The sequence below is a fragment of the Patiria miniata genome, unplaced genomic scaffold, assembly GCF_015706575.1.
Source record: "Patiria miniata isolate m_02_andy unplaced genomic scaffold, ASM1570657v1 HiC_scaffold_24, whole genome shotgun sequence".
Classification (NCBI taxonomy): Eukaryota; Metazoa; Echinodermata; class Asteroidea; order Valvatida; family Asterinidae; genus Patiria; species Patiria miniata.
In genome coordinates, this window is record NW_024037063.1 from 18,526,977 (window position 1) to 18,551,291 (window position 24,315).

Sequence of the window (24,315 nt, forward strand, 5' to 3'; positions counted from 1 at the left end):
CTACGTCATGAACTTGAGGTGAAAATTTCGCCTCCAGTTCACCACTGGTGAATTCAAGTTACCAGGCGATAAGAACGCTATAATACGACTGAACTCGTGAACACGATAAACACGACGCGATTGGAATGCAGCATTAGGCAACAAACCAGATAGCATTATAGCGCCCTCTATGGGTGCTGCACATCTTAGAAAACTTAATTAACTTAACTATCTGTGGAGTATGCTGCAGTTGTGACAAACAGCGCCCTCTGTGGATACGGATGGAAAGGTGTCCTCATGTCACATGACTGACTGGCGCCATGCTTCCCACACCTGGGAAAATAGACGACAAAACTGTAATTTATTAACGGTATCAAATTTATCAGGAACAGGTTAAAATGACATTTTGTTGGTGACTGAGGGTAAAGTGCTGATCCCAACTACACGCAATGATGTTGTGCACATTTTATTTTAGAACATGTAGTTCATGTTAACAAACATTATTAGGAACCCCTCTATACAAATTTTTAAAAATGACATTCATGGGAATATGTAACTCTGTTGTTTCTGAATCAATACATCTGTTTCTCCGAAAATCTTTTTAGTTTTCTGAGAAATCACTTAGGCCTTTAACATTTTATCAACTTCAAAAATTGGGCATTCACTGCATCAGGAATACTTAGATTAATGAAATATTTTCCAGTGAATATTCCAGGAAATTATCTTCATAAACAATTAATGACAGATTTTAAGACTGTCTCCAAATTGCTACTGCTAGCAATAATGCGCCTATTGGTATATGAAAGCGGCCGATGGACATGTAACTGACGACCATGCGTTCTGGTAAAATGAGACAGAACTGGGCAGAGGTCGAAATGAGGATTTGCGGGTATTAGGAAAGACACTAAAATCTTCCTTTATACAAAACTGTTTGTTGCACTTCAATCGGACATTCCATTGACAAGTTATGGCTGTTTAAAGTTTGCATTTATCGACATGTCCAAAAAGGTAAAATACTGAGAAAAAGGCCTGTAAAGTTTCGAGTGTTGTATTCGTGAGAAAGAAAGACAGATTTTTTTTACCCCTTAGAAACTCTTTTATTCCATGATATTTTTACTATTACTTTAAAATATGTGTAGTAGACATTTCAAAGAATATCAATAAATCTAAAAATCAAATAAAAAAAATCATCTCCACTCATTTTTTTAAAATTTATTTTGTCTGCACTAGTGCCTGTGCCAAGTTCCCTCTCATTTTACCAGATGCCTCCCATATATAGCCAGAAAATATTGACTACGACTTCAGCCTTGAGACAGGACGCACCTTTGGATTGGTGACTTGAAGTTGCATGGTGGCTACAGGGTGCCAGACCGTTCCTGCCATTCCATGAGCTGTCACCCCTCCCCCATCTCCCATGGCCATGTTATGATGCATGCCAGACATTGGCTCATGTTTCTCACCAAACCGGCTGACAGGTGTCTGTAGGAAATAACCAGGGCAATAAAGTTAGAGCTCGCAAGCATGATGACATTTCAGTATTGTCTTGAGATTCACAAGGTACATCTTGATGAGGTTTTGATTTCCCTATTTGATTTTCTCAATGATCGCTGTTCAGTTTTTGCTGGTCCCAGAGGGCCAGCCTACAGTCCTCTTTGTACCTCACGGATCGATTCACTGTCACTTGTGAGCTGGGCAGTGCTGTTGTATAGGATTACCTGTAACACCAATGAATGGGCTAAATCAATTGCATAGGACTATGTGTACTCTGGAACAAACTTTAATTGCTTTGTGTTCTTAGCTGTTTTCAGTCCAGAATTCATGCTGATTGAGTGTAGTGGGGGTGGTGGAGGGGTGAGATGCTTACTTGTTCATTTGGAAGCCATCCTCTCTTGACAGTGTCTTGATGGGGGAAGTTAGGCATCCTGTTAGCTGCTGTGCCTGGTATGTCCTCTAAGTTGCTACTTGGGATCCAGTCACCGCTGCTCCCTTTGGGAAATATTCAGAAGAAACCAAAAAAAAAAAAATTTAATGTCCAAAGGTAAGTATTCTCTTGAATGGATGACAACTAATATATTTCTGTTCGCCTGTCCTGTATGTCCATTGGGTACAAAAATCACAGAACCAAATTACGTTCATGACCTCAACTTGGATGTTATCGTATTTTTCTGAGTTGGTTTTATATCATTTTTAAGCTCTGGCAGGAGTTTCTTCATGTCCCTCAGTGGTCGGTCGGTTGGTCAGATGGTCTGTCTGTCTGTCCCTGAAAATTGACCAAATATATGGTGTTCCATGTGTGCCATCAGCGTCACATTTTTCGGCATCGCATTTTCCAGCTCTGGCAGGGATCATTTTGATCGATTTTATGCAAGACTTTCATGAAAGACTTCTTGCAACACGGCCAGAGCTTATTGTGCACTCGGACTTGTTCAATCAACAAGGGCTTTTAGGTAAGTTCTTTGAAAATTTTTACATGCTGAGCAAAAAATGGGAATATTTTACACTTCTTAAATCTTGATGCTCCAGATGTGGTCAGTTTTAATGAATCTACGAAAGTTATGATAAATTAGAACTGAGCTTACCTTGTGTATAAGCCCAGATGCTACTCCCTGGTGAACCAACAGGGTAACCCAGACTACTGACAGGTACAACAAAGCTGACAGGTGTCTTGCTTTGCCCTTGACTACGCTCAATCCTGATGGGATTTTGTAAGCGGGATCTCGACCAATGGCTGCTGGAGGCGGAGCTTGAGGCTAGTGAGTTGCCATGGTGACCATGGCAACGGTTTGGCTGTTGGTGACAACGGACCAGAAATGGATATAAAATTACAATTTTGGTTACTTAAAGTGAATATAGAAAGTACCTTTTTAGCAGACATGGTGAGGGGAAATGTGCAACTTTTGGGAAACGTGAATTTTTGTGAAAACTTATTAAAAGTTGAATGAAACTTTTTTTTTATAGCTTAATCGTCCTTTTTATACAACTCAGCAGAAAGTCCTTAATGCCTGGTGAACTGGATTAAAAATCAACACTTTTAGGAGTTTTGGTAGCGCAAAAAAAAAAAAAATTTATGCTATTTTGCGATAATCGATAATTGCAGCAATATACCTAGGCCCATAAATGTGGCCAATTTACCAAACAAAGTAAATAAGGGCCACACTGAGAACATGTACCCAAAATTGTACAACTGTATCAAGTTTTGGTTTTCGTATTTAGACTTTGTTTGTAGTTTATTTACTATTTAGAAGCACACTCACCCTCTTTAAAGCAATGAAAAAGAAATCCCTCCTTGCTCAGACGTCTATTTTTCGTGTAATTTCCAGGTTCATTTGCACACGTATGCATATCTAAAATTCCAATACAAAATTACACAAAAAGAAGTACGCTACAGCACCAGGCTATCCCCTTTGCTTGGTGGACAGGAGCAGGGATCGGACACCATCAAGGCAGCAAACTACCAAACAAACCAGCCTGACGCAGGAGAGCTGGCACGACACGTCACAATATCATTACTTTAATAAGTTCCTTGTCAATTTTCAAGAGGCCACACACAAAACCCTATCAGCAGCCAGTTAAGGCAGGTGCGTGTTAACATCTTCAGTGCATGTTGAATATATGAATATTCGATCCAGTCCAAGTTGGCATAATCGAATACTCAATTCTTTTCGAAAATGAACAGCTCTAGAATCCATACCCGATCCTGCAACAAATATCTGATTCAATTCGGGCGATTCACAATGCAGTGCGCCACCAAGATTTTGCCATGGAGAGTCCATTTTTCAAGTTTACGGTCGACAAAACAGACAACTTGAGCTAATTTTGTTATAGATTGGGGCATAGCGTTCTGCCGCCTTACAAAAAAACACCATATTGATTAAAAGAATAAAAGGGCAAACATATATTCGAATCATACGCTTACAAAACTACTGACCGAAAAAAAACTAACAATTTCAAATGTCCCGTGCTGCGAATTTGTCGACCATCTCCCACATTGCACAGGGAAAAATTAACTCTCCGTGGCAAACTCTTGGTGGCGCACTGAATTGTGAATTGCCTGAATTGGGCCTAATGTGGATTTAGAAATTAACCATGATTTATTATTAATTATTTCTGATAATGAAACCAAGGATTCCTCAAAAGTGCCCCAGGCACTGTAGCTCGCAAGCCTGAAGAAACCTGTAGAGAGAAGACAATGAGAAGGAGTTACAAATTTAGAGGTAGAAGGAAACCCAGAAGAATAATCTGGAGGAAAAAAAAACGGAATCAGGAAGGGACTGAAAACCCAATCCACATATTGGCCCAGGCAGGAATCGAACCCGGGCCACGACATGGAAGCGAGGAAAGTACCGCTACGCAAACCTGACTCCCCTGAACTGTTCAGATGGAAACGCAAAAAATAACTCCAGAAGAATATTCTTAGCTTGCATTTTTTGTTAAATCTAATTGATAGTATTTAATTAATATTCAGTGCATCTCATTAATACCACAAACATGTACATGTACACTTGGCTTAACTTACTGAATGACACAATCCCAAAACCAATTTTTTAAGAAGAGATCTGACTAAAAGAAAAAAAAAACAGCTTATAAACAAAACAAAATATTTCTTTAAAATACGAAGATAAAACCTAATTACATGTTACTTTGTAACTCACTAGTATTTTTTCCCCATCTTTTGTAAACACAGCTTTACTTAGAAATCTGAGGTTTAAACCGGTGGTGTATTCGAATGCCTTTTTTTAATACAATCTTAATAAAGCAGTTTTAGTTGAATATTCTGCAGCAATTGTTTGTAGTACCAAGAAGCTAAAATATCTCTCAACTAATGACTACCTTCTGAGACAGAAATGTCAATAACATTCAGGCTTTTCACACTGTCCGAAATCTCTGTGTCGGACCCAGGTCCGAAACAGATTTAATGAACCCCTTTCAAACGAGCAAGAATTAGACGAGGCTTCAGCACGGGTCCGGCACTCTACAGGGTGAGTAAAAAAAAACGAAACCCAATTGTCGGGACTATTGTTTTAGTGAAGTTCTGCATGTAGCACTTTCAAAATCTAGGATATGAAAGCCCAATTCATGAGCTTTCTTTTAGTACAAGAATCATTCAAATCACTCATGTACTTATCAAGTTACAGAATTTTAAACACAACCACAGTTTTAAAGTTCTGTCCACAGGTAACAAAACAGGTGTGCGTTCTTTCAGCAACATAGAAACAATAAACACACATCCTTTTGTGATTTGTTTTCATTTTGCTGAAAGAACTCTTACCTTTTTGTGATCCGTGGACAGAACTTTAAAACGGTGGTTGTGTTTAAAATTCCGTAACTTGAAAAGTACATGAGTGATTTGAATGATTCTTGTACTGAAAGAAAGCTTATGAATTGGGCTTTCATATCCTAGATTTTGAAAGTGTTACATGCAGAACTTCACTAAAACAATGGTCCCGACATTTGGGTTTCGTTTTTTTTTTTACTCACCCTGTACACAGGTTTGAGAGGCTCCACAGCTGACCCGTGTACACATAAGTGTTAAAGTGAACAGTTCACCTTGCCTACCCATGTTCAACACAGGTAGGCAAGATGATAGTGTGAAAAGCCTATTGACATTTTAGAGTCCCCCCCAACAACAAAAAATCATCAAATTGTCAGGTCCTGTTTCTTTCCTATACCACTTGTATGTCTACCCTCCCCATTTCATATAAAAACAAACTGAAAAGAAACAACAAATCTACACAGATGCAGCAATCATATACAAGCATATAATGATTAAGGAGAATTAACAACTGCTTCGTCTACAGATTTATCTCCCAAAGATGAAAAAAAATTGGATTGATGTGGGTCAGTAAGTGGGTTGAAAACTTTAAACTCTTCTAGTTAGGTTGGTCAAACTTTCTTTTGATTGGTTATAAAAGTAAAAGAACATAAGAGCGATTCCAGCGTTATGTAATGTCCGTGATAGGCATTTAAGAGCTCAGGGGATAAACCTGAAAATGTATTTTACAAAATCGTATACATCCATCGTCTAGTAATGGTCAAGGAGATTACAGACTAGGAGTTTTGGATCATTTCTCTGAATCATTAATTAGATATCATGGTTAATTGGCTCTGCCACGTTATACTTCTTTTCTGACGCTAGAATTGCCCTTAAGTCTTTCTCAAGTAAAATTTGCAAACGGGAAGAAGTGAGCCTTTAGGTTAGTCCTACAAAAATGTTAGCAGATATGAAACTCAAAAAGGAGCGCAGTGTTGCGGGAATTAATCATGTTGTCGATTGGCCTTATTTGTGAGCGCAACACCATTAGGCCAAAAAAAAGGTTCCAGTCTCTGGTATGCGCGTGCGTCACCGTAGCCATGCGTGTCAGCAAAATTTTTTTTTTTAAATTTCAATGTAAGATGATGTCTCAAAACCACCAAACTCACTGGTTTGACTGGAATCCTGCTGCTGCACATTTTGAACGTGTTTTTATATTGGGTTACGATCGAGTATAAGCTTTATGTGGCCTCTCTGGGCTCCCGTATATTTTGCACTAAATTTAGTCGGGCACCATTTGCAGTCGTCAGCCATTTGAAGAAAAAAAAGTAAAAAAACAAAAAAGCCGCGTCGTCGCACCACTTTTGGGACAAGCTCCATACCAGAAACCGGAGACTTTTTTTTGCCTTAATATGAGGGTAAAACAGACATGAAATCGAAGGCCATTGCCGCCAATTTACACACTGCTTAAGCTCAAAAATTACATTTTTAAAATCGTTAATATGTAGATTCAAGTAAAGTTACTAACTTGGATTATTAATTTGCTAAAAATGTGGCCCATTGATCAGTCCAAGTGACAACAATTTATCAAAACATAAATGCTGCTGGGGGTGTAAATGTACCCTTTCCCCACAATGTTCTGTAACGTTAAGTAATTTCTTGGGTGATAAACCTGTAGACAAGACCCAATACACAATTTTACACAATTTCGCTATTCATATTAAACCTACTACTAACTTCCAGCCGATAATGCAAGGTTTTATACAAAATGTTCATAAAATGTACACCTTCAATTGTTACAGACAAATTCCTGCGCGACAATTGCTCTGTCGGACGTTCAGAAACACAACACATTTACATGAATTACATCGACTCCCGAAAAATGTAACGAATGTCCCTACATTTTTACTCTAAACATACAATTTATCACTTGATCTGTTCTCATTAAACAAGTCAACAAAAACTACTGAAAACGGACAAATTCAATTTTTTTTTTCTGTTTCACATTTTTGACGTGTACAACACAGAAAGACAATAAATATTAATAAAATATTTTAACGTGCGGCACATGGATTTGTTCTGAATAAAAACACGAGTTTTAAAAAATGATAACGTATGTGTGAAGAATTTCGTTACGTGCTTTGTGAAATGGTATATTTAGCTCGGTACCTCCCCCATTGCCAACTTAGACTCCGCCCCTCCACTGTGCCCTTTTTCTCAGACAATTAAGAATACCTGCATACTGTAACAAACCTCATAATAATGTTCCTCAAAATGCTTAAACAAGCGAAACGCTGTCAAGTTGATGCATTAAAACTGTGCATGATCCTCATGAAAAGCGACAAGATTCAACTACCGATAAATTGTGCCAAGACTAAATTATACAGAATTTTAAAACCAATATTGATTGTTTGATCTGCTTAATTTCATGCGTGTAACCGAGCGTGACTTTTCTTGTGTAGTACAAACAGTACAAGACTTTCCCCAATGTACAATATTGTAGCCTCACGGTATTTCACTAAAGGACAATCCACAAAGATTAAACATGAAAAAAATACTCTTCAAAACATACACTACAACTAAAAGTCGACATTTTGTGCCTTGTGGGTTACATAACCACTGCCTACACACCATAGTTAACGTTTAAAAAAATATCTTACAATTTTTTTTTTAACTTTACAAATTTCCATGAATACAAACATAATGCAGAGGTTGTGGTTGAATTTGCACATCTACAATGTGCAACATTCACAACTACATGCTGTGTCCACTTAAAAATCCACCATTTTGTTTTTGTAATATTTATATTAAATTCATACATTTCCTTTCATGTAACAAACCCTTTCCAGCTATTTCAAGATACTCTCTGATATCTTTCACAATTTTTCGTACTTTTCAAACTTCTCCCGTACCGTGTGCAGTGAAAAAAACAACGAAAACTTGCTTCCACTCATTTTTACTCATTTCAATAAAAAACTACTCAGAATAAGTTCCACTAAAAAAAACAATTACTGGAAGTATTTGTACTTCATCTAATAAACCTTCAAGAAATATGAATTATTTCAATAGATCCATTACATTATTAAAACAAAAAAAAATCTTATAAAAAACACGCTATTACTAAATTGTTTTCAGTGTTCCCAAAACCATAAAAAAACACTATATTTTACACTATCGTCAACAACAAAAGATCATTTCTTTTAGCTGAGTTGAGCCAATCAAAGACTCAATGTGAGTTATCATAGCATTCAGCGAGTCTCAGATCACGTGACTGATCATGTGACACAAATCAGGTGACTCATCAGGTGACTGCTCCATGCACACTAACTGGATATCCCTATAAAATAGGATACATTTTGGCACTTTCTTGCGGAGGAATTTGTATTTTTAGGTTCTCCTTTTCCAATTTAATTGTGCGATTCAATAAATGTAAGTATACTGAAAGAAATTTTTAGCTTGGTGTTACATTTTTTTTCAACTCTTCAAAATTTTCCACAAAGGAATGAAGATGAAACCTGAATGTTTGGAAAAGAAAACTAAGAGCTGATTTCACGAAACTTTACGCAGTGGTGCAACTCCACTTGCGCCAAAATTTCATGCACAACTTACATCTCACACTGCGCAACATTTCAGCTACGACACATTTCGCCCAAGTTACATAGTGCGTAAGTCCGCGACTTGCGCAACAAATTATGGTGTAACTTGCGCAATCATTTTAGGTGGTATAAGTTGCGGCGTAGCGACTGAAAATGAACTATTTTACTAGCAAATCGTGATCATTGTGGAGCCTGTTATTGCACAACTTATCAAGGTTGATACAAGACACTCATTGCTTTGTGTTTGAGGTACATTAATTGCTATTTTACTTGTGACAGAACTTTTAGAGTTGTTGCACGATTCCAAAGAAAGTCGGGCAAATGATTTGCAAAATGGCAGTCAGAAGTGATTTGACTGTTTCTTGACCGAGCAAAATCATACACAAATGGCCGTCGAAAATGCTGTTATTATCCATGTCCAAGACGTTTAGATTATTTAAAACGTTGCGCAGCTACGCCAAGTGTCGTGAAATTGATCGTAAGTTCGTTGCGCAGCCGTACAACAATTTTGTTGCATTAATCCTATGCATGTTGTAAGTCGCTCACTGTTTCGTGAAATCAGCTGCAGAGCAAGCTAGCCGATCCAAATGAGATTTCTAGACAACTTGTGACAAATAAATGCTCTCGTTACGTGACAATGAATCTGTGCACAGAGCGATCATTCATAACAAGCCCACAGAGTTGTTGGATTAAGTACATACTCCATTCTACGTTGTACAGTTTCTTGTTAATGCGAGATACTTACTTAATATGTACATCGACTACTTGGCATTTGTTTTTAAAACGTTGCTTCCCTCAGGCCGAATGAGGTGCAGCTCAATATATAGTCAAACCAAACTCCAAAAAAGGTGGATCAATCATTTTCTGCGCTTGAAATTACAAGTCGATCGATGCAGATGGTCAATTTCTTGGCTTAATCTGTGAGGAGAAATGGACACTCTGACAGAGTTTTCTTCCGCCCAGATATGTTAAATCTCACAGTTAATGATGTTCTTTAGTTTGGTGCACAAATCTTGCACTTTGGTCGAGTTCTTTCTATTTCAATACTGGCAGAAAGTTGTCCAATAAGTCTCGTGAAATTATAATAACTTTGTGAAAACATCCAGGGCCTTTGGGAGGAGTAAAAACTCCCGGTAAGAGTTTCATATTTGTGTCCGTCACATCTTTGAAGGATGCTTTTCAAGCCTGTATGACGTGGGACACATTAGGAGCGGATACTGGCAGTGGAAAATACGGCATTCTGGAATCCACGATGTGACTGGGGGATTGGAACGCGGGGGAGCTGGACGTGAACGTGGGACTCTCCGTGGAGAATACCGCCGGGCCGCGATTCATGTAACCTAACGATGTCGGCATGGGAATATGCAAATTTAATGGATGACTGCCCACGGCCGGGCTAGTGGCCGTGTGCGCCGGGAAACCGTGAGGTTGGGTGCCCGGTTTGGCATCAGTGGTCTGGCTTTGGACCCCACACCGCGGCGGTAATGTGAGCGGCTGCAGGACAGAGTCTGGCGCCTGGAGATGCATCAGCATTGGTACAAGGTGGCTGGTGGTCTCTGCTGCTGAATAGTCATTCATATTCATGACTGGCTGATGCATATTCATAGTGGGGGCGGGGTCAGGGTTAGACTTCTTCTTACTCTTCTTGTGTTTCTTGTGGTGCGTGAGGTTGCTGCCGGCGGACGAGTTGCTCTGTTTGTTTGAATCAACGATGGGGAGGTTAGCTAGTCCGTTATTAGCAAGCTGAGGATGTTGAGGGTGCTTATCCATATGCTTCTGTAGGTAGACCTCTAAGCTATACGTCTTGCCGCACACCCCGCAGGAGAACCGCTTCTCGCGACGGGTGTTCTCGTGAGACAGCACGTGATTCTGCAGCTTTTCGAGCTCGTCGTAGGCGCGGTAGCAGTCGCGGCATTTGTAGGGTTTATCCTTGTTGTGTCGCCTCCAGTGCTGCTGAAGATTGGACAACTGGCTGAACGCCTTGTCACAGCCGGCGTCGAAACACTTGTAGGGCTTCATGCCGGTGTGGATGCGCGTGTGCTGCTGCAGATGCGACAACTGCTTGAAGGATTTGTCGCAGTAGGTGCAATTGTAGGGCTTGTGGTTGGTGTGCACCCGTGAGTGCTGGCTTAGATATGACGTGGTCGCGAACCCCTTCCCGCAATCCTCACACTTATAAGGTTTGCCTTCGGTGTGAGACCGCGCGTGCAGCAACACATCGGACTTACTGTAGTAGACCTGCGGGCAGATCTTACAGTGGTACTCCTGCCCGCCCTGCTCGGCTTCCAGGAACGAGCGCGGACTCGTGACTTTCTCGGCTTTGTGGCCGCCCTTACCTCGCGGTGAGGAGGACGTGGTATTACCTGAATGATTGGGGAGTCCGTTGCTGCCGACGGGCGCCGGTCTGCTCGCCGCTTGATTGACAACAGGTGTCGGCTGCACGGTATTCCTGGTGTACAGGGCAGCGGCCTGCTGTTGGCTGGTAGACGGCGACATGGTAACACAGCCGGCTATCTCGTGGGCAACATGGCTTGCAATGGACGCAAATCTTGCACAGCACTTGTTACACTCATACCCTTTTGATGCAAATAAAGAAATACATTAATCCAAAATATTCTGAATATATGAACAAAATTACATGTCTATATGCACATAGATTGGTTTGAGTACATGAATATTCTGCATTACAAAATGAATTGAATTGGACAATTTCCTTGCCTATGAATATTCAGGTAAAGGATTCACTTTGTTAGCCAATAGGAGAGCGCTTTTCATTTGCCAGGTCTATTCTGGGTCAGCTTTTGTAAACAGCAATCTGATTAGTCAGAAATTAGTCAGAACAGAACGTTCCATGGATCACCTCGGGAGGCTAGTTTTACTACACCAATATTTGTATACTATTTCACAGATGAAGACATAAAACCTATAATCTTTGAATAAATGCAAAGAAATGAATAAGTTGTTTACCTGTTGTTGGTGGTTTTCCGGGGGTTAGCGGTGGCCTTGGATCCATGCCAGGAACCTGTGTGGAAAAATGATGATTACGCTACCGTAACATCGTAAAACATGAAAAATGTGTTAAGCAAACTTTTTGTAATATTCAACATGAAAAATGAACTTAGAAAACTATTAATTCACGTACAAATACTTTTGTTGGTAATGGTGCACAAATATGAGCAAATCCACAGATATATAAACCTCAACGTAAAACACTTCACAAAAATCAAAATGCCACAAACAAAACATGTTTATTATCATTTTGCAGCTTATTATCTGTATGTTATTAAGGGAATAACAGTGTGAGGATCCGGTATTCACTGTGTGATAATGACCAGCTTTGGGGGTGACCGCTGTTAATGGACCGAGACGAACCGGTCACCCCCAAACCTGGTCATTATCACGCAGAGAAGACCGGATCCTCACAGTTATTCCCATTAATAAATACCTTTTTAATGAAATAAACATTTAAAATGCTCCAATTTTGTGACTTTTCTTTTGGCGATATTGTTTACAAAAAAAAAATCACAGATCGGTTCACGCTTTTGTTGTAAACATCCTCAGTACTGCAGCGCAAACAGGTCATTTGAAAACTTCCTTACGCGCGCACCCAAACCTAGCAACTGCGTCTAGCACAATCATGGTTGAGCGCATGTGTACTGCTGTTTTGTTACAAGCTACCGTAGGACTGTTGTTAATTTGGCCAATCATTTCGCTTACATGATGCTGGATCAATGCTGGTTCAGGGGCCATTTATTTGCTTGTTCTTTGAAGTTGGTCTTTATATCACCGTTAATACACCCCCAAATGATTGAATCTCGACCAATCAGAAGCCATCATCTCTCCAAGGTATTTATTAATGAAGTATAGGTCATTTCTAAACATGTTCAACAGTCAAGCTGTTACTTTTAACTAACAAAATAAATTAATAATTACACAAAAAAATATATTTGAGTACGTCTAAAACCATGGTGTTTCGAGTCGATTTCTACTACAGCAAAAAGGTTGGATTAATATTTTGTTTCTTTTTTCATTGTAGTAACTAACTGATACATTTTATCAGAATTAAAATCAACTTTATGAATGTAATTTTTCTTTTATGCCCACTATCCACTCCATTCACCAGGCATGCAACAAGGATTTAGGAAAAATTGAGGAAACTCCAAAGCACACAAGACTTTGTACAGTGTTTTTCAATTTGTAATGGCATTCCTGAGAAGTGAAAACCGGGGAAATCAGTGGATCCGAGGAAAAGTTGCAGGCCTGGTTCACAAGTACCCCCTCACTGGCAAAGAAAGTACAGTTGGGGATGACCGAACGACGCCATCTTGCCCGACTGTAATATTTTGGCGCAGAGCGCTGCAACTGCGTGTACATAGTACAAATCCCCTGGTGTACGTGCGTCACACACAAGGAACGGTGCGCGCGCATCAACCAGCGAAATGCATGTGTCCCGCCCATGGGACGTCGTTGCTAGGTAAAAAGGCGCCCTCTTTTGTTGGCGCACAGAGCCCATTGACTTGTCCAAAAATGTACATGTACCTCCGAAACTGTGCTACAGAACTGACCATACGCATAAAAATACATGGTCCACATTTTAAATTGTATTGACCAATTATCAAAAGAACAGTGATTGGATGAATGCATTCATTTTAGATTGTGATTGGTCAATGAATGAAAGACTACGCTATTTGTAAGCAGATTGACCAATGAGAATTTCTGTATCAGAACGACTCTCACCTGTAACTGTTCAACTTCTGCCTGCCAAAAAGTCACATGACTCGGCGGAGGTGAAAATGGCGGCCTCTGCAGACTCATGATGTCGTTCACACTGTACGTGGTTGGTTACCGGTTACATGCACTGGTATCCTGCCCTCTTCAAAGGGGGTTGGGTTGTTCGCCTCTAAAATCAGCTAGACATTGATAAACAGAATGCACAATACCTTCGCATTTGGATCTTTCATGAAAGATGAATTTCTACATTTTTAGCTGCGGGGTAGCAGCTCAACAAATCGTCATATCTCTCCGTTAGTCCGTTAGTTAGTTAGTTAGTAACAAACGTTGACATTGTCTATTGCTCCTACATATTTTGACCAATTTCAACCAAACTTTGTCAAAATTATCAGTAGCCAGCCCAAACATGTCACATGATCAAACTGGGGTCAAAGGCCATCATGGGGTCACTGGAGTCAAAAATGTGATGATTTTTTTATATTTTTTACTCAAAACATTACTCCTTCCAGAAATTACATGGCATGTTAAAGCCCTTGACAGTACATACTTAGGCCTACTGCAAAACACTTCAGTGGCCCATAATATCAACACAGCAAACACATTTTAACTGGCAGGCTTTGCGTACAACTTTTGCAAACAACTTAAGTGTGTCATGACGGTAAAAGAAAATGGCACGGCAAAAATCATCTGCAGCGGATACGCACACGCGTTTGCGCTGTTACTTGTTTTTCGCAGAGCAACATGAAACGCTCATTTACTGGTTGCGCGTTTTGCTTTTGGGCGTATCAGCTTCGATAACGCACCTGTATAGAATACAAACGCAGATATATGCAAATAGCCCTACAAAAGCCGTACAAAATTTCGAGTGTTCCATAGGCACACTGCACAAACATGGATGCCCCCAGCAGGCATCACTTTGTACATCGAGTCAGCGCTCTAGTAATTTGATATAGCTTTATGGACGATCCCAACCGTAGTTATGATTGTATAGTTGGGACGATACCATAGTTGAGGCGTAACAGACACAAAACAACAACTCAGTGGAACGATGTCTGCTATAAACTAATAGCCTTTAATCGGTCCACTTTACAAACTTACGACAAATACAAATGGTATTTACTACTCTCGAGGTTCGAAGGTTACTCACCTAGTGAATCATCGGTACATGTCTCTAAGCTGCAAACGGAAACGCCTCTTTCGACAACCCAACTGAGTACAGTTGTCTGCTATAGCCAAGGTATGTATAATAAGCAGTCGGTTTAGGATTGGCAAGGTTTCTGAAACAAAACAGGGCGAAAATATTCCAATTATTTACTTCACTAGCTTGGAAAGCCCAGCTCTAGGTTCATGACTTGGGAGATTCGCCTGGGATTTAACATGTAGGTGCTAGCTTTTAACATTTTCCAGAAAAAATTGCCCCAAAATATACGGCCTAAACTACAAAATACGCAACTTCACAGATCCAGTACAGATCGAAAACTAAGATGATGGTATAAAGGTTAACTTACTATTTGGATACAAGGTGACATTTTCCGTTCTTTTCCGAGAACTCTACGATATATTTGAATGGCAAGGCATTGATGTCGTCGTGATCGTGTCCAGCGCTAGCGCGCAGTGATGTGAACGAAACCGTAATTTGATTGTAGATTGACAGCTGCTTTTGAGATCGAGTGCGGCAAAATCGTTGTCACGTGATGCATATCCTACACCGGTTCCCTTCATTATCAGTACGATCAGAATTTCAAAAGCGAAAACCAGTTCAAGTATACCCTAGTTCCCGACTCCCCATTATCGTTTGAAATGTACTTGTGTTTACAAACGAGAACCAGTCTATACATTATCATAATCGATGAATCACGCACGGTAACGAAATCGCACTTGATCTGGAGAGACTCTCTCTCTATCCGCAAACTTTTAAGGCAACGCGGGGAACGACCTCAATATGTCACTGCCTTGCAATTCAAATGTATCAAGAGTTTCACGTGTCCACGAACGCGAGGGGAACTCTCAAAAAAGCCCAGGAAATTTCACCTTCCATCCGAATTCTTAGTCAACCTTACATCTTGCCATCTTAATTTTCGATCTGTACTGGATTCGTTAGTGGCGTATTTGGTAGTTTGGGCCACATTGGGGTAAGTTTTGGGACAATTTTTTTTCGGAAAATGTTAAAACCTTGTACCTACATTTAGAAGTTAAAATCACAGCTCTAATGGCAAATCTCCCATGCCATGAGCCTAGAGCTTTCTAAGTTATTACATTACCATACCAGAAAAAGAAAATACAAATTGGAATAACTGAGCATGAAAGTTTGTTTCTCTAGGACTTCATAATTGATATAAATACATTGTATACATCGATGGCAATTATATACTATGGACATGTGCAAATGAGATAATCCTGAAAACTGATTTTTTTTTTTCGCAACATGTAAATTATTATCAATAATACAATGTTTAAAAATATTCTCGCCATTCATAAACAATCAAATGTGAACGTCTTTTTGCCATTTCTGTTTAAAAAGGTTGTTTCGTCACATTAAAATCAAAAGCAATTTGACTTGACATATTAATTAAACCTTGTCAGGAGTCTGTATTGTTCCAAATCACCAGAAACAATGCTATATATTTTCACCTTTGAATTGGCAACATGAATTTCCCCGAATATACAAAATGTTAAAACTTTAAATAGGCCTACTCCAAAGCACTGCAGATTTCAAATTCCACTAATATTAATTTCTCTATTTAACACAAATTCATGACAATTTTTAGTAGCCTAACGCATAACGAGTTTCTTTCAGTCATGTTCAATCAGGCAATCATAACCTGATAACATGAATTCTTACTACAATTTCATCCATAAACATTGCTATCACTCAAAACTGGACTGATCACAAGCATGACAAGTGAACGCATTACGCATTTCATTTATCATGTTTATTCCAGTAATCAAAACGGAGCCCTAAATTTTCACATTCAGCATGGTCGGCAATATTGTCATATTGAACATGTTGAAATGAAAATCCCCTTTTTTGCACAATAACTGAAGACCTATGGCTCACAAAGTCACTGATCTACAATCAAAATAATTTTTTGTGGCAATTTCATGACACGAGAAGTCCATGCAAATGTGCATTGACATATGCATCCATTCCAATACGTGCCATTGAATGCCGTTACATGCAATTGTAACCCTTTTCTTGCAAAATCCGATTTTCATATTTCGATCGGACTCATTTGTGCACGGATTTTGAGGCAAAATGTGGCCCATCTCCCGCCTTTTGTGCCACATCACATGTCCTGAATAAAACACTGAATACACTGTCCGGTAATTACGACAAGAAATTGGAAATTATAGGGTTTTTCGACGCCCATTCCTGAGGGTCTTTTGTGAATACTCACCCGAATCCTCGACTGTCATGGCCGGCCAGCTTTCTTATGAACAGCGCCCTCATTTGACTGAATTATAAGGTCATTGACATCTCATAAATCAGCCGCTCGCGATTTTTTTCCCCGTAGGACTAGGCTAGGGGGTGAAGCAGTCATGAATAATTCAGTAGTTTCGATGGGAAAATTATGTTTATTCATTAGAGAAGGACAATCTGTCATCAGAGCGGTGTTATTATTTAGTCAAATAATAAGCATTTTAACGAACCACAGTTAAGTGTCCTGTGGATATATGAGATGAGCTACAGAACATTATTGAAAGATCCCTGGTTCGATTAATGCCATTTTTCAGCGACTATATTTTTCTGCTCCAAATTTATTGTTGGGATAATTTTGATTTTTAAAAGGAAAAGAGAACGAGAACCTTGCCTTGCAATGTCAATTAGCCTGTTTAATTGTGATATGGCAGACACATTAGGTGGGCGCTGTTTAATGTAGGTAACTCTTTGTACTAGGCCTACCCAAAAACCAAACAGCGCCCTCGTTTCAGAAAAGAAAATGGATGTGAAACGTTAAATTAAAAAAAAAATCCTTTTTTTAAGCTCTGGCAGGAGCTTCTACATGTCACTTGGTGGTCGGTCGGTCGGTCTGTCTGTCCCCAAAAATTGACCAAAATAAGCCCCCTAATTTGAGCAAAAATTATTTACCAAAAACGATTGACTATTGACCAAATTACCTTCGTCATAAAATACACTCCTGGTGACGGTTTTCAGAATACCGATTTTGTTTCGATTGATGCGCATTTATTTTGCATTTGTATGCCCCCCCAAAATTGACCAAAATAAGTCCAATAAGTTTCCCACAAAATACAACTACCAAACATTTATTTAAAAAAAACAAACAAAAAAAATCAATTAAATATTTAACCAACTTTGTAATAATTCGGGAAAATGTTCATGAAACGATTGTAAATGGAGGCAAAACATGTGCAGTAATGTTATAAAGTCAAGTGGTATGTATCAGAAATCGCTATAAATCTAGGTATACACCTAAAGTATGGTGTTCCAAATGTGCCATCAGCGTCGCTCTTTTTGGGTGTCTCATTTTTAAGCCCGGCAGGGATCATTTTGATAGATGTCCTGCAAGACTTTCAGGCAAGAGGCCAGAGCTTATTGTGCACTCGCACTTGTTTGTTAACAGCGCCTCCAAGCGTCCAATGACCCCGGTCCACAGTTTACGATTTTGCTACGGCAGGTGTTTACCCCCCCCCCCCCCGCACCCTTAGAAAAACCTTTTGGCAACGCCCAGTATTTAACCTGATGATATATATCGACTCATTTAATTAAACGAATTCACAAAGTGTACTTTTAATTTTTAAAAATAAACGACCAAGGGAATTATTTAGTTTGCCAGCTAGATAGAATAAAAATGAATCGGTGATATTTTCTTAAAAATAAGTGCCAGAAGTGGGGTAAGCTTATTTCTTTCCCCAAATTTTGAGCGGGGACATAAGGGGAAGGGTTTACTGGCGTTCAGCGGGGGCCGTTGCCCCCCCCCCCCCCCGCCCACTCCCTGGTATGCCAGTCATGTAGCGCGCTTATTTGAAGGCTGGCTGCGGCGTCGAACTTGAAGAACGAAACGCGTGCATCGAGCTACATTGGCGCGACATCACGCGGTAACCATGTAACCCACCACGCTACGACATTATAATCTGTCAAGTGTTGCGTTGAGGTACGAGGTACAACACCAAACCACATTTTTTTTGCTCCTGCTACAAACGGAAATTACATGTTGGATTTGAGTCCGTAAGAAGCACGACATGTTCTTCAGTGTCTGGTTGGGAGGTAATATCAATCTTTTTTATCAATATCTGGTGTAAAGCGCTGTTACTTTAGCCATTAAATTAGTAATTTCCTATGATGTTGTGGAATGTCGTTACAAAAGTTCAGTTTTCAGAAATTTAAATAAACTATATTTGAAATTCTTCTCGCTGAGTAGAGCGGTGGATGTAGAAATTGTCCGGGGGAGGGGTGGGTTGGGGTGGGGTGGGGGAGGGGGTTGTCCTCCAAAGAGGGCGGGAGACCCGAGAGCAGACAGAGTACATTGCCGTATAACCGCATAAGAATATTTTGGGGAGTTTTGGAGTACGTGAATGGAGGTTTTATATTTAGGGTATACATGTTTTACTTCTAGTTTATGCGAAGCTTTCAAAGTCAGGCTGTGTCAGCAGCGGCGAAGGGGGGGGGGGGGTACCCCACCGCTGGAATTATATTTTTCCCGGCTGAATCCATTTGGAATGCAATGAATAACCATAGCATTCTATAGTATCACCGTTAAACAGATTAAATTAAATTGAATGACACGAGAGTACTTCAGTTGTCATACAGGTTATGTTTTTACATAACACTGTGTGTTGTGCACTTTATAGCCATAAATTAACAGTGTTGTAAATGGTTAACATGAACTGGCCCGATATACAGAATTGCGACATGAAATATTATTAAGAAGGTCCCACATCAGTAATATTCATATATGTTTGTCTGGCCCAATATCGTCTCTAAAAATATAATCCATTGTTAATAACGTAAACAACGTGCTGGACCTCTCCTAATTATTTTTCTTAGTATGGTTTTTATTGAAAGAAAAAAATTGGGGCACTTCGGGGATGAAACTCGAAATAGCACGGGGAACAATACGGTATTATTGTTCCTATAGGCCTTTATCATGCTGCCACCATTTGCCGAATGATAATGTTTTTGTGTAAAAAGGAACCAGACTATTTTTCCTTCCAGCCTCGCTTTGGTTACGTTGATTTGAAGGGGGAAAAATCAAGATAGCTACAACATGATCATGGTCTATACCTTCAATTCCCGCTACTGGCATTGTTCACAATAAGAAAAAATATCAAAGTATGGCTTTGGTTTTTTTTTAATGAAAGCCATGCATTTTCCGTGTACTTATTACACAGGGCGATGAGGATTATTACACGTCGGATATTTTCGCCCTCTGCCATTAAGACAGCCCAAATGACGGACTAGGATTTTCTTCTTTCTTATTTACAAGATAAAGACAGAATAAAGACGGTTTCATATTTCTGCGGTCGTATCCTTCAAGACTGTTATTTTAGACAGGCTACAATAGCCAACCCGTTGGTCCTCGTCTGAGGGAAACCAAGACGCATTGTGTTTATAATTAGTTATCAAGCTCTTGTGACTTTATAGTCAGATATACGGTCAAGTTGCACAATACAAGCAAACAAGATACCATGCTGCAGATCAGCGGAGTTTATTAAAGTACATGTAGATTGTGAATTTATGCACGTAGAAATGTTTGCAATTACCTTCCGATACCTACCGATTTAACGAGAAAAACCTTGCTGAATTGAATATAGGACTGGTACCAAATACCCTGTGAAATTATTCCGCCTGAAATGGTATCATTTGGAAGAAAACAAACATTGAAGGTGGTGCTGCATATAGTTTTTGTACGTGCGTTATAGCAACGCAAATCCGTTACGAGACCCCCAAAAAATGTGCATAGGTTTTCTCTGAACTCAGCATCCACTGAGCTGGCATTTCAATAGGTTTTTCTTATGCATCCTTCTTGAGCAATTTCGTTGCTTCAAACGGAAAAAAAAATCACAAAAAGCAAATAATCGTACGTTATCTTTAAACACCGAATTTCAACTGCGGCACCTTTAAATAAATAATAATCACTGTTCTTAGTTCCGAGCAGTTCAAGAACAACACAATCTGGCCTCTATACCCTCACAGGTCGAAAGGAGGAACTTGTAGTAAATTGTCTTGCCCAAGAACACAAGCAACCACCCGTCTGAATTCGAACCCACGGTACCATCGCCCTTGGGTAGAACACATCAACCATTTGACCAGGAGCTCCACAAAAAACAGAGGGACCATTAGAATTGGTGTGGGTAGCGGAGGAAACATGCGGTTCGGAGAAAAAATGCTTCATTTTCCCACGTATTTACTTCACTTTGATAATACGATTCCTATTTTTCCCCTGCATATTATCAGGCAACAACACATTTCTAGCCAATAATAATTGTATGGTGCGGAATCTGGTACAACACCTGAGGATAAAATGCGGCGTCACGGATGAAAAAGGTCAGAAAATTAACAAATAACTTCGTTGCTCACATTTTTATAATAAATTTTATAAGTTAAAGGCCGACTTTATGAAATGACATCTACAATTTGCCGGAAATGAATATGAAGCCATCGCTATAATGAAACCTTGCTCAAATTACAGATAGGACTGGTACCAAATACCCTGACTTCATTCAGACTGAAATGATATCATTTGGAGGAAAATTAACATTGAAGGTTGTTTTAAAATAGGAAGCCTTTAAAATAGGGCACATCGTACAGCAGATTGGTGATAAGATTGTTCAGTTTGATAATAAAGGAAATTGGGCCCACAGTCAGAGTATGTCATGGGAAAGATATTTGGCTATAGGGCCATCGCAGATTTGTCCTTTGAAAAAGAAATTACAGGACAACCAGAAATTGTCTAAATTTTCAAAATGGCGGCCATTGCATGTTATTCTATGATATTTTTTTTCAAAGGACAAATCTGCGATAGCCCTATAGCCAAATATCTTTTCCAAGACATGCTCTGACTGCGTGCCAAATTTCATGCTTTATCATCAATTGGAAAAGCGCCAATCTGCCTGACTAATACTTTTGAACGTGCGTTAACAACGGAATCCAGTTACGAGACCCCACAAATTATGAATAGCCTACATTTTCTCTGTTTTCTCAAACTCAGCTGAAGCTTCAACAGGCCAGTTGTTATGCACCCATATACTTGAGCAAATTTGTTGCTTGAGACGCAAAAAAATGGACAAAAACAAAACGATCTTACGCGTGTTTGCAATGCATTGACTGTCTTTTTTCTGTAGTGGTGCTTGATTTGGCCGATGAGGAAGGCAACTTACAAAATCTGGGTGATTACAACCCTCGGTTTCCCGCTGCGAGACTCCTGCAACCCAAAGTCACCTACATCCCCATCCTCATTGAACGTAAGTCTTTATCAGCTAACGTTTAGGACCGTCAGATAACGCGTTGAAACGTTTTACACAGTTTCATTTGAATTGTGTAACGTTTATGACTCATTTCGTGTCCGTTTCATTTGAAACGTCTAGCGTTAATGACTCATTTCGTTTCCGTTATATTTGATTTATATTAGGTTGATAATTTTTCTGTTGGTTTATTTGAAATGTGTGAAGTTTATGACTCGTTGCGTTGTGGTATTTGAAATGTGTTACGGTAATTACTTACAATGTATTACGTTTCTGTTTTGTTCAAAATGTGTTACGTTAATGACTCGTTTCGTTTGTTTTATTTGAAATGTGTTATGTTCATGTCTTTTAAAAAACGTTTCTAATATGTTTGAAATGTGTTACGTTAATGACTCATTTTGTTTCTGTTTTATCATAAATATGTAACGTTGTGCAACGTTAAGAATCAATTTGTTTCTGTTGTATTTGAAAATGTGTTACGCTTATGAAAGTGTTGAATCAGCCACCACGTTTACCGATTTAAAAACAGAAAACTTTTTTGTGTTTCAACTCCGTTTAGGAAATGATGACAACACACTCAAACCGTTCACACCAATGGTCAAACGCGTCACGAAAGATCCCGATTTCATGAGTAAGTGCAATGGCAAATACTCAGTGTAAACAAAAAAAAACAAAAAAAATAAACAACCCAACAAACAAACAAACAATGAGGACGAGATGTGTATAACAAACACTAGCAATAAGGACGGACGAACAGAACAACTTTACCAGAACAAAGTCCTGGTCCAAGACAGGATCTGCATTTTGTTTCCCCAATACACAACAAACTAAATAAAATTGATTTGTTTATGATAATCAAGTTGAATAAAGACATTGACTAGAACAGGATATGAACCTTTGACCTCTGGAACACTACTCCGGTGCTCTACCAACTGAGCTCAGGGGTGTAGCACGGTCATTTTTATTGGGGGGGTTTAAACTTTTTTGAAAAGGGCATTTGCACATCCGTTGTGAAATATAGACAGGTTTTTTTCTCCGGACACTTGGCCTCCGTAAAATAAAAAAAAGGGGGGGGGGGTAAAACCCACAATTGTGCACACAAAGGGCCATTATATGGTGCTTTTCAGGGCGATACATGTGCAAAATTCTGAAAAAGGCACCCAAAACGGCAGATGCCACAAAAAGGGCACCAACTTCTTTTGGTAAAGGGCACTTGTTCAGAAAACAAAAAGGGCACTTCATATAAAAAGGGCACTCTTTACAAATTATTGGGGGGGGGGGGGGGTAAGCCCATTCAAAGACGGGCATTTGAATGGAAAAAGGCACGGACACTTGGCCTCCGTAAAATAAAAAAAAGGGGGGGGGGGGGGTAAAACCCACAATTGTGCACACAAAGGGCCATTATATGGTGCTTTTCAGGGCGATACATGTGCAAAATTCTGAAAAAGGCACCCAAAACGGCAGATGCCACAAAAAGGGCACCAACTTCTTTTTGGTAAAGGGCACTTGTTCAGAAAACAAAAAGGGCACTTCATATAAAAAGGGCACTCTTTACAAATTATTGGGGGGGGGGGGTAAGCCCATTCAAAGACGGGCATTTGAATGGAAAAAGGCAGTCTATACAAAATATTGGGGGGTAGATCCCCCCCCCCCCCCCCTGCTGGCTACGCCTATGGAGCTACATGGATTTATGACTTCTGACAAGCGCCCTTCATGGACTAACTGCGAAACTGCCAACATAGCGCTGGATAGCTCAGTTGGTAGAGCACTGGAACAGCAATCCTGAGGTCACAGGTTCAAACACCGCTCCAGTCAATATCTTTGTTCAGCTTTATGACTACATATATTACATAAACATTCACCTAGTCAGTTTTGCTTTGTGGTCTATTTGATCATAAATGTGTTTATTATTAAGTACCAAATTATAATATCTTCATCACTGTGTTGTTTGCAGAGAATTTAATGGAGCAATACGAACGACGCGAGCTTGCAAGGACAGGGGGCAAGCAAGCCCGTCTAGAACCGGTCAAAGAGGGCGAGAAAGGTCCAGCCGCTACCACCAAGGGGAACGTCAAGGGGGCAGCCGCGACCCCCAAAAATCCAAAAGGGGGAGGGGGTACCCGGTCCAAATCGACAAGATAAAAGGGGACAGAGATTTTAGATTGGATGTAGAAGAATGTAAAAATGTGAACAATATTAAATTTACTGTAATATACAGGGCGAGTAAAAAAACAACCGAAACCCAAGTATCGGGACCATTGTTTTAGTGAGGTTCTGCATGTAGCAATTTCAAAATCTAGGATATGAAAGCCCTATTAATAAGCTTTCTTTTAG

At 39.7% G+C, this 24,315-nt stretch overlaps 3 protein-coding genes across 3 annotated transcripts; 1 reads left to right on the top strand and 2 right to left on the bottom strand.

Annotated features, from left to right (window-relative positions):
- LOC119732349 lies at positions 1 to 3,418 on the bottom strand. The gene is made up of 5 exons (XM_038205806.1): positions 3,371 to 3,418; positions 2,559 to 2,766; positions 1,844 to 1,965; positions 1,303 to 1,458; positions 1 to 312 (listed from the first exon to the last, which is right to left on the bottom strand). The coding sequence occupies exons 1-5, from the start codon at positions 3,416 to 3,418 to the stop codon at positions 280 to 282; spliced, it is 567 nt and encodes a 188-aa protein (XP_038061734.1). The 3' UTR covers positions 1 to 279.
- A 5,279-nt stretch (positions 3,419 to 8,697) lies between these two features.
- Positions 8,698 to 17,059, bottom strand: LOC119732628 (zinc finger protein 362-like). The gene is made up of 5 exons (XM_038206246.1): positions 16,956 to 17,059; positions 14,705 to 14,834; positions 13,564 to 13,736; positions 11,794 to 11,872; positions 8,698 to 11,402 (listed from the first exon to the last, which is right to left on the bottom strand). Exons 3-5 carry the CDS (start codon positions 13,639 to 13,641, stop codon positions 10,006 to 10,008), a joined length of 1,554 nt encoding a protein of 517 aa, XP_038062174.1. The 5' UTR covers positions 13,642 to 13,736; positions 14,705 to 14,834; positions 16,956 to 17,059; the 3' UTR covers positions 8,698 to 10,005.
- Positions 17,060 to 18,566: 1,507 nt separating this feature from the next.
- Positions 18,567 to 24,153, top strand: LOC119732629. The gene is made up of 5 exons (XM_038206247.1): positions 18,567 to 18,784; positions 20,975 to 21,064; positions 21,862 to 21,981; positions 22,541 to 22,612; positions 23,936 to 24,153. Exons 1-5 carry the CDS (start codon positions 18,760 to 18,762, stop codon positions 24,121 to 24,123), a joined length of 495 nt encoding a protein of 164 aa, XP_038062175.1. The 5' UTR covers positions 18,567 to 18,759; the 3' UTR covers positions 24,124 to 24,153.
- The last annotated feature ends 162 nt before the right edge of the window (positions 24,154 to 24,315 follow it).

Bases quoted from the DNA above. Each gene is read 5' to 3' on its own strand.
- LOC119732349 (XM_038205806.1), bottom strand. From the start codon at position 3,418: ATGGTGTCCGATCCCTGCTCCTGTCCACCAAGCAAAGGGGATAGCCTG. The intron at 1,966-2,558 runs GTAAGCTCAGTT...TATTTCCCAAAG, and splicing joins CATCTGGGCTTATACACAAG to GGAGCAGCGGTGACTGGATC. The intron at 1,459-1,843 runs GTAAGCATCTCA...TATTTCCTACAG, and splicing joins GATGGCTTCCAAATGAACAA to ACACCTGTCAGCCGGTTTGG.
- LOC119732628 (XM_038206246.1), bottom strand. From the start codon at position 13,641: ATGAGTCTGCAGAGGCCGCCATTTTCACCTCCGCCGAGTCATGTGACT. The intron at 11,873-13,563 runs GTGAGAGTCGTT...ATGTTACGGTAG, and splicing joins CAGAAGTTGAACAGTTACAG to CGTAATCATCATTTTTCCAC. The intron at 11,403-11,793 runs GTAAACAACTTA...TTGCATCAAAAG, and splicing joins CGGAAAACCACCAACAACAG to GGTATGAGTGTAACAAGTGC.
- LOC119732629 (XM_038206247.1), top strand. From the start codon at position 18,760: ATGTTCTTCAGTGTCTGGTTGGGAG. The intron at 21,982-22,540 runs GTAAGTCTTTAT...AACTCCGTTTAG, and splicing joins CATCCCCATCCTCATTGAAC to GAAATGATGACAACACACTC. The intron at 22,613-23,935 runs GTAAGTGCAATG...TGTTGTTTGCAG, and splicing joins GAAAGATCCCGATTTCATGA to AGAATTTAATGGAGCAATAC.